Source organism: Haliotis rubra, unplaced genomic scaffold, assembly GCF_003918875.1.
Source record: "Haliotis rubra isolate DU_JTF1 unplaced genomic scaffold, ASM391887v1 Scf635, whole genome shotgun sequence".
Classification (NCBI taxonomy): domain Eukaryota; kingdom Metazoa; phylum Mollusca; class Gastropoda; order Lepetellida; family Haliotidae; genus Haliotis; species Haliotis rubra.
Genome location: NW_025767341.1, coordinates 269,045 through 283,689, shown reverse-complemented (window position 1 = coordinate 283,689; position 14,645 = coordinate 269,045). Strand labels below are relative to the sequence as shown.

Sequence of the window (14,645 nt, the reverse complement as noted above, 5' to 3'; positions counted from 1 at the left end):
TTATGAGTCGTATGACTAATGGGTCGTATGACCAATGGGGTGCTGTAGATTATCCCTGTTATAACTAATGGGTCGTATGACTAATGGGGTGCTGTAGATTATCCCTGTTATAACTAATGGTCGTATGACTAATGGGTCATATGACCTATGAGGTGATGTAGATTATCCTTGTTATAACTAATGGGTCGTATGACTAATTGAGTGATGTACATTATCCCTGTTATAACTAATGAGTCGTATGACTAATGGGTCGTATGACCAATGGGGTGCTGTAGATTATCCTGTTATAACTAATGGTCGTATGACTAATGGGTCATATGACCTATGTGGTGATGTAGATTATCCTTGTTATAACTAATGGGTCGTATGACTAATTGAGTGCTGTACATTATCCCTGTTATAACTAATGGGTCGTATGACCAATGGGTCGTATGACTAATTGGGTGCTGTAGATTATCCCTGTTATAACTAATGGGTCGTATGACTAATGGGGTGCTGTAGATTATCCCTGTTATAACTAATGGGTCGTATGACTAATGGGGTGCCACCGTCATTGCGTCATCAACCAGGTGAAATATCTTCCAACACTTGGCACACGCCTTTGCAGGAACTGACAGTTCCAACAGCAGAGACACAATATTATCCATATGCGTTTGCGTTATTCTTTCTAAAGAACCTTATGCACTTTCCACTGACGACCCACGCATGGACAAAATGGAGAGTATCCGGGTTTGCACCCAATGCGTACGAGAATTTATGCTATTGACTAAATTCGCATTGCAGACCCTTAACTAGCTCGGGTAACGTATATTAAAACGAAGACACACCCCAACAGCAAGAAATGCAAACAACTTTATATATATTATGTAAATATATATTTTTATTTCAAGAATATGTAAATATTACTTTATCATAAAAGAAGTAGTAAATATGTATAACAAAACAATAATGAATATGTCTGTTAATCTCTCATACACTGTTGGCATATAAGGAATATATTTACAATGACAATATAAGTATGGTTCCCGATTTTAGATATCGACTATATATACACAAAGCGAGAAATACTGCACTCTAACATGATAACCCAGAGGCTCCAGCTGTACACATGACGGCAAGGGAGATAATCGCTCTATGGTAATGACACTGTACATTATAAGTGAAAGCCCTTGATCCAACCTGCACTTGGGGGGTTTGGGGGTGGTGGGGGAGAAAATAAAAAAATACACAACATGTATGGTGCCCAACTCTGCTCAGAAAAAGTGCACAGGAAAGCACCTTTGGGCATCGGACTGTGGTGGGTGTGTGAGACAAAGTTTAGTTTTACGCCGAATTTAGCAATATTTCAGCAATATCACGTCAGGGTACACCAGAAATGGGCTTCACACATTGTATCCATGTGTCAAAGTCAAAGTCAAAGATATTTATTGTACTTAAGGCCTCCGGCCCATATACAAGTAATACAAGTATATATACAGCACATGTTACAGACATTTCACAAAGAAATTACAGGTCAGATAAGATATTGCTTCTAAGGAAAACAGCTTGTTTTACATAAAGCGCAAGATTAAGTGTTACATTTTCATTTTGGGAGGATAGAATGGAAGCAAAGGCAGATGAAGGATATTTTAACAGGTAATTATTTGGGATATATTTTTTTCTTAAATCAGCATAATGTGGGCATACAAAAGCGAAGTGAATTTCATCTTCTATAGCCGAGTTACATAATGGACATATCCTTAAACGTCTCTCTATTGAAAATCGTCTGCCCTTATTTACTGATAAGTCTAACAAGCCCAATCGAAAATTGACAAGTGTGCGACTAATGTTTCTCGATGTCAATACAGATAGATATAGTTCTGGTTGAATTAAGCTCTTATGTGATCTATACAACTGGTATCTTGAACTATTGTCTAGGCAGTAATGCCATTCTTGATAATACATGCTAACAGATTGTTCTCGAAATTGCTTAAGAAATTGCTTAATATTACCAACTGCTTTAGCCACACAAATCCAAAGCCATGAGAAAATAAAAGAGTTCTAATATGAGACGCCCATGTTGTCTTACCCCCATCATCTAAATGTACAAGCATGTGGGGAATCGAACCCGGGTCTTCGGTGTAACCACCGAACACTTTAACCACTAGGCTACCCCACCGCGCCTGGAATGTGGTAGCGTTGTCTCTTTATGGCGCAAAACCAGTCCCAAGAAGGTAAACTGAAGATGTGCAGTTTGAGAACTAGATTTCCTGTGTTAATACAATCCTGTACTAAATACTTTACTTTCATTCCATTCCATTCTTGCATAGTTCCCTTCGGTGACACAAATATCACTCATCCTCGCGAGTCAGGGCTTTATTATTTTCTCTCGGTAAATACACGTGTACTGGACCTGGGCCCCGTTTCACAAAGTGATCGTAGCGCTACGACTGTCCTAAGTCTATGTTAAAGTATCCGCGCTATGATCAGCTTAGCTCTACGATAGCTTTGTGGAACGGTAGACTATGATGCTGGGAGTGTGCAGCGAGTGACGGACATGCGCGGAACCAGCCGCTCCATCGTGACCCAAACTCCACGATAATCAAGGTAACAAACAGCAAGCCTACAACATCGGTAGCATCATAGTCGACAGTGACAGAAATCTGATTAAATGTCAACCAAAGCAATATGTAGTTCACCGTCTCCGTGATATAGTGAAACAACTTTCAGTACTATATGGACCAATAAAAGTGGGTGTAAGTACAGTATTACGACCCTTTAAAAGTATACTGAACAAATACAGTTAGGCATCATGACTATTTGGGGGGATAAGAAGACATAATTCGTCTTGAATAAAACTAACACTAAATTGCCGATTTTTCAAAATGCAATTGCAATGGTTGATGATCTTTTTCCGTATTTATACTTCTGAAATGTTTCGTTATTTAGATGACTCAAAACACAATCAGTCATTGGAGTCATTTATGGAGATATAGATGGCCCTATAGACTATTTATGTTAAAAAAATCAAGAACATATTTGAACATATACAACTCAGCGTTTGTTAGAGATACTGATAATGTAATGTTTACACATACATACAAAGATACTTAATTAGGTATATGATGGTGTAATATATTATCCCTTCCAAATGGTGAGTGGCATACCAAGGATTCCTTTCCTCAGCATCCATAAAACCAGCAGGTAATCACACATTGCATCTGTCAGTCAACACGACGTAAGCACATACTCAACAGTCGTGAACCGTTAGGTATTTGTTGGTATGCATTACGAGAAATAACATACCAGCAATGCCAGCATACTGGAGAACAATAGCCAGTCACGTGTGCTCAATGTGTTCAGTGTATACAGTAAAATATAGTTTATACTGAATGATATATTATGAGGAAATATGTAATGTACATTGTCCTGGTTGCGGTAAGTGAGTTTAGTTATACGCCGCTTTTAGCAATATTCCAGCGGGGCTATTGGCTGCATCCTTGAGTTCCACAGATTCTTTTAATCAGGTTGACCATTCATGAGGCGAAGAAGACATGAATCATATGTCACATAATTGTGCAGTTGGGATGCCCTAATTGTGAAAACTCGCCACCGTTTTACTTGAAGAATACCTGACATACCCAACAGTCACCATCAAGGATTATTTGTGATTAGTTCTTGGCATTTAAATGTCGATATCATTCAAGCATGATTACAACATCCCATGGTGACTATGATTTATACAGTGAAGAGTGTTGCCAAGACGGCTTCTGATGACTGTATGCTTTCTTGCAAGGGTCTCAGGCACTGGAGAACGGGTGCTGGCGGCTGGACTGTAACACAAGGTGAGAAAGTATACTACATGCGGGTGTTGTCAGATAATTACAGGACACTATACAACATATGGAAGTTCTCACACAATTACAGGGCACTATAAAACATGCTGATGTTCTCACACAATTACAGCACACTATACAGCATGCTGATGTTCTCACACAATTACAGGACAATATACAGCATGCTGATGTTCTCACACAATTACAGGACAATATACATCATGCTGATGTTCTCACACAATTACAGGACAATATACAACATGCTAATGTTCTCACACAATTACAGGTCACTATAAAACATGCGGGTGTTCTCACACAATTACAGAACACTATACAACATGCGGGTGTTCTCACACAATTACAGGACAATATACAACATGCTGATGTTCTCACACAATTTCAGGTCACTATACATCATGCTGATGTTCTCACACAATTACAGTACAATATACAACATGCTAATGTTCTCACACAATTACAGGTCACTATAAAACATGCGGGTGTTCTCACACAATTACAGAACACTATACAACATGCGGGTGTTCTCACACAATTACAGGACAATATACAACATGCTGATGTTCTCACACAATTACAGGACACTATACATCATGCTGATGTTCTCACACAATTACAGTACAATATACAACATGCTGATGTTCTCACACAATTACAGGACACTATACAACATGCTGATGTTCTCATACAATTTCAGGACAATATACAACATGCTGATGTTCTCACACAATTACAGGACACTATACCACACACAGATGTTCTGAAACCTTCTCTAGACAACGTACCACACACAGAGATTCTGAAACCTTCTCTAGACAACATACCACACACAGATGTTCTGAAACCTTCTCTAGACAATATACCACATGCAGATGTTCTCACAAATTTTTTGCATACCACACACAGATGCTCTGACACATTCTCTAGACAGAACAACACATGCTGATGTTCTAACTTTACAAGAGAAATATATCACATACTGGTGTGGGCGATGGGGTAGCCTAGTGGTTAACGTGTTTGCTCGTTATGCCGAAGACCCTGGTTCGATTCCACACATGGGTACTATGTGTGAAGCTACCCCACCGCCTCTTCTTCACAGGATGTGTTATCACTGGATGGTCAATAGATGCAGAACCTTACCTTCAGTTGTGATCTCGACGAGGGGGGCGCGTTAATTTGAGGTCTTCTGATCTCGAACTGAAAGGTAACACAATATATTGATTAAATTTTGCCTTGAATGTTTTTGACAAGGTATCACGGGTACAAATAATGCAAATAACACTTCGTCAAATTACAGTTTATATTTGTCCGCTCGTTCTCTCAATAACGATGCCTTCGACTTGTTCGACTATTTTAGATAATTAGCAAGTAAGTGAATAAATAAGTACAAGGCAATGAATCAGATATATAAATGTTGTTTTTAATTCCGACAGGTAGTTTTAAGGAAGGCCTAACTAAAGTATTACAATCATGACTATACATATCCTTCACCCGAATCATTTTATCCAATTGTGGCAGAATGGATATGACAAGAACTTCGTTCATCAATTTAATTCATAAGATAATGTTTGTACATTATCTAAAGTCCTACAGCTGTGTCTACCGCTGATGTGAGGTGGAGAAAATATTCTATTGTTTTTTCGTTGCTTCGAGTATTATCTCGTTACTTCAAGTTTCTGTCCAATACTTGAAATTTAGAGTATTTCCTCGTTACTTCGATCATTTTTCTTGTCACTTCAATTATATCTTCGTTACTTCGAGTATTTTCACGTTGTTTTTAGTATTTTTCTCGTTGCTTCAAGTTTTTGGAAAAAAGTTGAAAGAACGAGAAAATAGTCAAAGCAACGAGAAATTTATCGAAGCAACGAAACAACAATTGAAGTAACGAGTAAATACTCGTAGGAAGGAGTAAATATTCGAAATTTCAAGTTTTTGAAAGAACTTGAAGTAACGAGAACATACTCAAAGCAACGAGAAAATAATCGAAGTAACGAGAAAATAATCGAAGCAACGAGAATTGTCCCTACAAAAATATTATATGCTATGAATGTGGCAGCAATAGGCTTTCGTAAATACAGACACTGATATGCAATGTTCAAGATTTATATCATGGTTCCATTGTACTCACCGTTTCATTCGGTGGCATGATCCGGTACAGGAAGTCCCAGGAGAAGTTGGAAAGGTCGGCGTCGTCAGCTGTCGGGAAGAAGTTGTGTTATTCATAATTTCAAACAGAAGAATGCAAATAAAACAACCCACATGTAATGACAGCAGATCTCACAGAGTCTACAACACATTGCGACTAAGTTTAGTTTTACCGCACTCAACAATATTCCAGCGGTCTGTATATAATCGAGTCTGGACCAGACAATCCAGTCATCAACAGCATGAGCATCGATCTACGCAATTGGGACACGATGACATGTAGCAACAAAGTCAGCGAACCTGACCACCCAATCCCATTAGTCGCCTCATACGACAAGCATGGGCTACTGAAGATCAGTTCTAACCCGGATCTCCACGGGTACAGCATGATGTCTACCACTAAGGCGCCGAAATTTGCTTTTGCAAAGTTGCATCCCTTGAGTGTTAAAGAATCCAATTGGGTTCGAATCTCACAGTCACCCTGAATATGATTATTGCTAGTCTAAACCATATCCGAGTTCTTTAGCTTTTTGGACGATTTTTGGAAACACCTTAAAACAACATTTGAGGCATTCTGTTAAGTAAAAAATCTGTTTTAAGCATCGACATAGCTACATTGAGCATTTTGTGGACATCTCTGTAAAACAGCCTATTCCACTCAGTACGCTGATGTGATCTATGTTGATGTGATCTTTTAGGATCACATCTGACATCATACAGGAAGTTTATTGAAAGAATCATATGTTTTGATAGCATTTTACGCCGTTTTGAACAGTAATGATAATATCCAGCCAGCTCAAATCACATTGATTATTTATCTTCAAATGATGGTTGCCATTTTCACAATAATTTCTCTTCACTTATAACTTATACTTTCTTTGTTCGGAACAGTTTGAACGTCAAATAATTATCTTCTGAACAATTGTCAGTTTCATAACAACTTATAACCGTAATAATGTTTAACTGAATTATTTAGAATGTCCCCACCAGACATTTCCCCATCACCTGATGACAATTCCCCACACCTTAGTTTTTTATGATTTGTGTTGTTGAGTTCTGGAGCAAAGGAGGATGTTATGTTGTTTTTGTAATTTTTATTTAGGTGATGATGTTATGTTGTTTTTGTAATTTTTATTTAGGTGATGATGTTATGTTGTTTTTGTAATTTTTATTTAGGTGATGATGTTATGTTGTTTTTGTCTGGACTCAACCTGAAGGGCCCGGGTAAGATTTCCAACATGGGTACAATGTGTGAAACCCTTATCTGGAGTCCCCCGCCTTGATATTGCTGGAATAGTGCTAAAATCGGCGTAAAACCTGACTCACTCACTCTTGTTTTGCTTCATTGTCACTTCCGTTACTGTTAGTATGTTTGTATACTGTTCATTGCTATAAAGAACCTACGTCGTGGTTGTTGGTGATCTTTAGCGAACCAAGCACTGTCTCTGAAGCTGCCCCGAGCATTCCTCTTTCTTCGCTTGTGGCTGTCGTCACTGGATGCCGCGGAGAGGGAGTCAGGGTAGTACATGCCGCGGTTGGCGCTGTAGAAGCCGCCGCGAGTGGCGATCTGACTGGAGAATGGTTGAAGGTTGGAGTCGTATCTGAAATATATTGCATATAGATGTACTTAGCAAAACCGATCTCTCGTAACCACCGCTCACTTGCCAACAACCTTTCTACTGGTCTAACTTTCTGCTGCTTCCTACTTGTACTCATACAACAACTCAACCTGTGTAATATCATTTCACTATCCTACTTGTACACCTACTGGCTAGTTTTCCATCTATATACTCATATATATACATATATATATTCGTTACATTATTATTTACAAACACCAAATTCAAAAACAAGCAATTCGTCATTCACATTACACAGTTACAATTTATGATACAATTGATCATGTCTACCCTATTTGTACACCTACCAGTTAGTTTTCGATTTCACTACCCTACTTGTACAGCTACTGGCTATTGTCTCATTTCACTTTAGCACTGGAACAGCTGCTGGCTAGTTTGCTAAGTAGTACAATTTCAACACCCTACTTGTACAGCTACTGGCTATTGTCTCATTTCACTTTAGCACTGGAACAGCTGCTGGCTAGTTTGTTAAGTAGTACAATTTCAACACCCTACTTGTACAGCTACTGGCTATTGTCTCATTTCACTTTAGCACTGGAACAGCTGCTGGCTAGTTTGCTAGACAGTACAATTTCAAAACCCTACTTGCGCAGTTCCTTGCTAGGTGTTCACTTCACTACCCTATCTGTATAGTTGTTGGATAGGTGTTAACTTCACTACATTTTAAGTACAAAATCCAGATGAGCTTTATTTTTAACCACCCCCAAAAACAACAACAAACAAACAAACAACCCCAAAACCACCCCCAACTAACATATATATTAATTACATAATTATTTACAAACACCAAATTCAAAGACAAGCAATTCATCATCCACATTACACAGTTACAATTTATGATGCTGGTCTACCCTATTTGTACAGCTGCTGGCTAGTTTTCCATTTCACTATCCTTCTGGTACAGCTGCTGGCTATTGGATCATTTCCCTCAACTATTTTTACAGCTGTTACTAGTTTTCCAGTTCACTACACCACTGTTACAGTACCCAACTGGAGAATGATTACATCTCAACTCGATATGCTGAAGTCATTCACTATATCTAGGGAAACTCCACTCACCGTTCATCAGAAGACCTCTCGAACTCCTTCCTCTTGTTTCTGATCCTCATGAAGATGATGGCGATGATGCACGCCAGGATGACGACGAAGAGAGGGATACCCACAGAGAGGCCGATGATAAGCCGAATGTCACCTGAACACGTACGTTATTGGATAAGTTTAAGAAGGTTCATTAGCATACACTGAGCATCGATCATATGAACAGATCGATCACAGTAACACTGAATTCGATTGACATCAACTACAGTCTGTTACAATATTTTGACACATAAAATTGATTTGAGGTCGTGATTTCTATGAAACAAAATGTGGTACTGATGGTTTATTCTTCATAAAGAAACACAATCAGTAATTGATGCACCGGTTGATTCATTCTTGATCCTTCTACAGAACCATCTGTGAGTGAGTGAGTTTAGTTTCACGCCGCATTCAGCAATTTTCCAGCTATATGGCGGCGGTCTCTAAATAATCGAGTCTGGACCAGACAATCCAGTGATCAACAGCATGAGCATCGATCTGCGCTGTTGGGAACTGATGACATGTGTCAACCAAGTCATCGAGCCTGACCACCCGATCCCGTTAGTCGCCTCTTACCACAAGCATGGGTTACTGAAGATCAACTCTAACACGAATCTACACCATCTGTGATTGATGTGGAATGGGGAATCGTCGTTTAATATCACAAGTGATCGACAGAGAATTTTTTCTCTATCGTAATATTATATTTTCAGGTGGAAAGGTATTTAATTCTATATCGTCACACAACGCCATCTATGACTCTGAAGAAACACATAATATTTGGCAAAACTAATTAGAAAGATGATTTCCAATCATCCTAAGAAATTATGTTTCAAGGAAAGAAACACATACACGACCAATCACATAATGTTGTACTTACTTTCTGCTGGGACGGTGCTGAAAGGTAAGAAAAAAATGATGCTGAAGATAAGATGCAACAGTTGGACTTGAAGTCATATTCTTTGATCCGCAATGTATATTTGACACAATTATTTGGTATCAAAATATTATTTTTCAGTTAAAGTAAGTTGACAAAATGATATCATACCTGCACGCTGGTATACCGTCAGTCGTGATGCAGACTTGATTACTGTCACAGGTGGTTTTACTGTGTACGTCACACGCATCTGCCGTCACTGAAAGATAACGGAGAATACTAATGACACCTTGTATAGTGTATAAGTGACAATTTAGCACAGATGGATGTTGAGAACGTCCAACATGGTGTACAAATAACAACACAGGAAAGAAGAATGTTGAGAACAAATGAAACGGGGTACACGCTAATAGGGGATATACAATACAAATGTAGTTGGGAACAGGGAAATGATATACGATTGGCAGTATAGGAGAAAGACCGTAAAGAACGAAAGAAAAAGGGTACGAGTAACAACATAGGGCAGGACAATGTAGAGAACAAATGAGACGGGGTACACGCTAATAGGGGATATACAATAGTTCAATGATGTACAATTGACAAATGACAACATAGGACAGAAAAATGATGAAAATACTTGTCATGATAATGCAGCACAGAGGAACTGTCATTTGACTTTATACACATTGTCAATAAAATGATGGTACATTTGTTTATTACATGTTACTATAACACGCATCATGTATTTTACATGGTTCACTCCGAAAACTTTTACAGAGAGTTGTCATGGTTGATTGAGTTTACCTACCCTCTTGTTATAATGGTATAGTCCTACGGGGGGATTAGAATCCTGTATAGGGGATTATAAACTATAGCCCCTCTTGTTTTCCGTATACCTAAATAATCTTGAACAACACTTATTTGACAGTACTGCAATGGTTTTAAATATGAAACGCAAACTAACAGTATTGACCATTTACAGCATTTTATTTCATCGTTATATGCAGATGATGCCGTACTCTTCAGTGAAAAATCTAAAGGATTTACCCAAATTCCTGAATGTCTTCTTTCATTATACTGTAAGAAATGGAAACTTACAGTAAATTTGTCCAAAATAATAGTAGTTATCTTTGGAAGCGGCCCCGCGAAATCTTCAAAACTTCACTTTACCTATGGAACTGAAACTATCGATATTGTAGATACATACGATTACCTTGGAATTAAATTCCACGGGAATAGGCGATTTGTCCAAACAATTAACGCACTTACGGAAAGCGCTACAAAAGCAATGTATTGCCTTTTTGTTATCATCCCAGATAATATATTACTGTGTTAACCATATCTGTGAAAATACAATAAAATCCCATGGTTACGTTTTGTGAAACATATCCTTGATAACTGCGGTCTATCCTACGTGTTTCTGAATCCGACTGTATTGCATATGCTCGACGCCCTGGCTTGTCTCAATGGTCGAAAACACCTACAGATCCAAGTTTTTCCAAAATTGGAAGTCTAATGTTGATTCAAGTTCCAAGGAGATTACAGAGCAGCATTAAACTAGTGCAAAAAGTGTGTGTACTATTTATTTATACTAGTGCTATATGAATAAGGTATTTGAAATAAATTGTCTTCATTATATGTAATTTTATGTTATGTTTTGTTGTATAGTATTTGAAATTGAAATATAGAAGTGAAATAAAATATACAATTGTCAAACTGTAGAAGTGCAAAAACTCCTACACTTAATTAATTGGACTGTTCCAATCACTGCCCAACAGGTAATAGCCAGGAGATTAGTGGTGCAGTGGACCATAAACTTTGTTGTTTTAAGCTGTAGAAGTTTTGGGAGGACACCTTTTACATCTATTGTGCTACTATTTACAACCTCCCAACTGATTACTGGTATGCAGTATTCGTCACAGACATATTCCTCCCTCCTACCCTGCACTTATTCTTTGGTGATATACAATCATTCGGGTGTGATCGTCCCCCAGAAAGGTGGATGGTCCACACTCGACTATTTACAGGTAACCATCATTATCTGGAATATCTGCCCGTGTTTAACGCCGCACTCAGCAATATTACAGCTATATGTAGGCGGTCTGTAAATATTCGAGTCTGGATCACACAACCCAGTGATCAGCATCGTGAGTATCGATCTAGGTAATCGGGATACGATGACATGTGTCAACCACGTCTGCGAGCCTGACCACCGGATCCCGTTAGTCGCCTCTTAAGACAAACATGGGTTGCTGAAGACCAATTCTAACTCGGATTTTCGCGGGTCGCCTCTCATGACAAGCATGGGTTACTGAAGACCAATTCTAAAGGGATCTTCACGGATATTATCTGGAATGACGCAGAGTAACAATAATCTGACAAGAATAAAAACTAATCCAACAAGCAGTACATGGTACGCCTCACCCACCGGAAACTCCTTGAACTGTTTGAGACAGAACCGGTGCGTCTTCTCCATTGATCATTAAGTTCGCATTAGTCAGGTTTGTCACTGCCTTTGTGAAGATTCCTTTCGGGTTATTTTCAATTTTCGTGTTAATATCGGTTGTGTAGTCAGCGATGACACTACCGTTCCTGAAACACAAGCCACAAACGTCACAATGATGACAACGTTGATAGTAATCTGTTACGCATGTATTTTTCGTGAGACTGTATTGCGTTCAGTGATTATCTGTGCAGATGCTGTAGGAAGGGTGAGGGATGGGGAGCAATTCGATCAGGCGTGAAATTTGGAACGAGAGTTAGGTCCCTGACAGAAACATGATGGTTGGTTGGAATCCTGTTCGCCCTGATCATGTTGTTAGGCCTGCCAGCACCATACCTGTGCTCATAGGTTCATCAAAGGAGGCAAACGTCTGAGAACTGTATCATTTTCCTCGAACATTTAGCTTATACGCCTTAAAAGACCAGTCAACTCCCTCGATCAATGTACCTATACAAGGTCTTCAGTACACTCCGAACAAGATGGAACTGCTCACCTGATTTCGATGACAATAAGCTGGACAAAGGCTTCACCCAGCTGCACTCTGAAGTACTTGATTAGCTGGAAAACATATAGAACGATAAACACTGTGAATAGCTCATGAGGTATAAAGTCAAGATTTTGACTGACTTTGGTTTTATGCCGCTTTTAGCAATATTCCAGTAACATCACGGCGGGGGACACCAGAAATGGGCTTCACACATTGTGCCCATGTGGGGATTCGAACCCGGGTCTTCGGCGTGACGTGCCAACGCTTCAACCATTTGGCTACCCCACCGCCCCGACAAGATTTAGAACTATAAACAACATAATGGGAATGTTGAGTGTGTCTGAGCCTCGGTAATGTACACCTTGAGGTGAGGTGAAATGGGGTTTAACGTCGTACTTGAGAATATTTCGCTCATATGACGACGTGCATGCGTGTGTATGTGTGACTGTTTGTACCAGCCCAGACTTAAGCTGGTTCTATAGTGCTAGCTGACTGAGATAATATGCCGCAGTTAAGCATGAATAACCCACTCAGACACATTATCCGAGCCGACCAGTCCTTATTGTACCTATTAATGCCGAGCGCCAGACAGGGATCAACAAGTACCATATTTTAACGTCTTTGGGTTTGACGCGGCCGGGGATCGAACCCGCGACCTTCCGCTCTCCGGGCGGACGCTCTAACCACTACACCACGGAGGCGGTCGCTTTATAACTTGAAGAGTGCTGGCGTCCACTGATTGTGGCACCAAACCACCGATTAGCTCTGATCAGAAAGTTTGGTTTAGCAGTATTATACCCATGCTCATGCTTTTCGTAATAAAGAGGTACATTACAAACAGTTGACCAAGTGGAGACGCTCTGATTTTACTGAAGAAATTTCAAGTGACGTGATCCAGGTTTCAACGTTATAATCATGTTCTGTTGGGTACAGAGTTAGACTGAGACTCAGGTGGACTAGTCATTTAAGGCGACAGAATTGCGTCCCTTGGGCGTTCCAGGAATCTCTGATCGTGGGTTCGAATCTAAGTTTGCTTTCATTTTGTTTCTAGGTTCTTAAACCATGCTCGTGGGTTTTACCTCAGTGGTAAAGGACTTGCACCAGCTCGGAATTGATATACTTGAAATACTGTTCAAAGTGGAATTAACGCAACTATATTAACTCAAAATCAAATAAACAACAATGCATCTGCAAGGCTAAAAGCGATATACAACATCACAGGACAACCTGAGACGCAACGTCATCTTACCGCATCCTGTATGTCTCGGAGAAGATCGAGATATTTCGTGGAGTTTTTTGTGCGAAGTCGATGTCGGAAACATCCTGTCCAGGCGGATAGTTGCATTGATCTTTTCAACAGCTGAAAAGATAGACACAATTCAAATCCTCTGTAGGAACCTGTAATGCCGGGATATACCATGACATACCTTGTGCTGAAAAACGTTGATAAGACTGAAGAGAATAGGAAGAAAACAATACACTGGAAATGAATTACACATTTTGCCTGTGTGTGAAAATCTAACACTTTGTTTGCTGATATAGCAGAAAAATATTTTACATCCACCGTGTAATAATAATAGTCATATGTTTCATATAGAAAGTGTGGTATAAATGTGGAGGATATATTACCGTCGCACGCCTTTCCGTCCTGGTTGAGAGTTTGCCCATCTGGACACTCACACTTGAATGACCCGTCTGTGTTCGAACAAGAACCACCACAGCCGTGATTGCCTTTACACTCGTCTTTGTCTGGGAATAAAAACATTTTCAAGTGTTTGTTTTTTTAAATATATATATTCCATTTCAATTAATATTTCATATACATGACATCATTGAGGTTTTGTCGGTTATTCTCAATACATACTATGACAGATGAATGTTTCATATTCCTTATAAAGGGATTGTAATAGTATTATTGTAGTGACAGCTATATAATTTTCATGAACCCATATACCCTTAATAATTTAAGGCAGATAAATCTTTCCACTCCATCTAGGGCTAAAACACTCCATTCCAGCTATAACTGGTGGGACATTCTGTATATGTCAAAACACACATTCAGGAAATCGTAGCAAGCCATTTT

The 14,645-nt window shown here is 39.2% G+C and overlaps 1 protein-coding gene across 1 annotated transcript in view; it reads right to left on the bottom strand.

Moving 5' to 3' along the window:
• Nucleotides 1–12,030: 12,030 nt before the first annotated feature.
• The window catches only part of LOC124256692 (fibrillin-1-like), a 73,046-nt gene continuing 70,431 nt past the window's right edge, over nt 12,031–14,645 (bottom strand). The window contains exons 54-57 of the mRNA XM_046690665.1: nt 14,192–14,311; nt 13,812–13,922; nt 12,569–12,633; nt 12,031–12,164 (exon numbers count right to left, since the gene is read on the bottom strand). Coding sequence (XP_046546621.1) covers nt 12,602–12,633; nt 13,812–13,922; nt 14,192–14,311 — 263 coding nt within the window. The 3' untranslated portion in view covers nt 12,031–12,164; nt 12,569–12,601. The remainder of the gene's footprint in view (nt 12,165–12,568; nt 12,634–13,811; nt 13,923–14,191; nt 14,312–14,645) is intronic.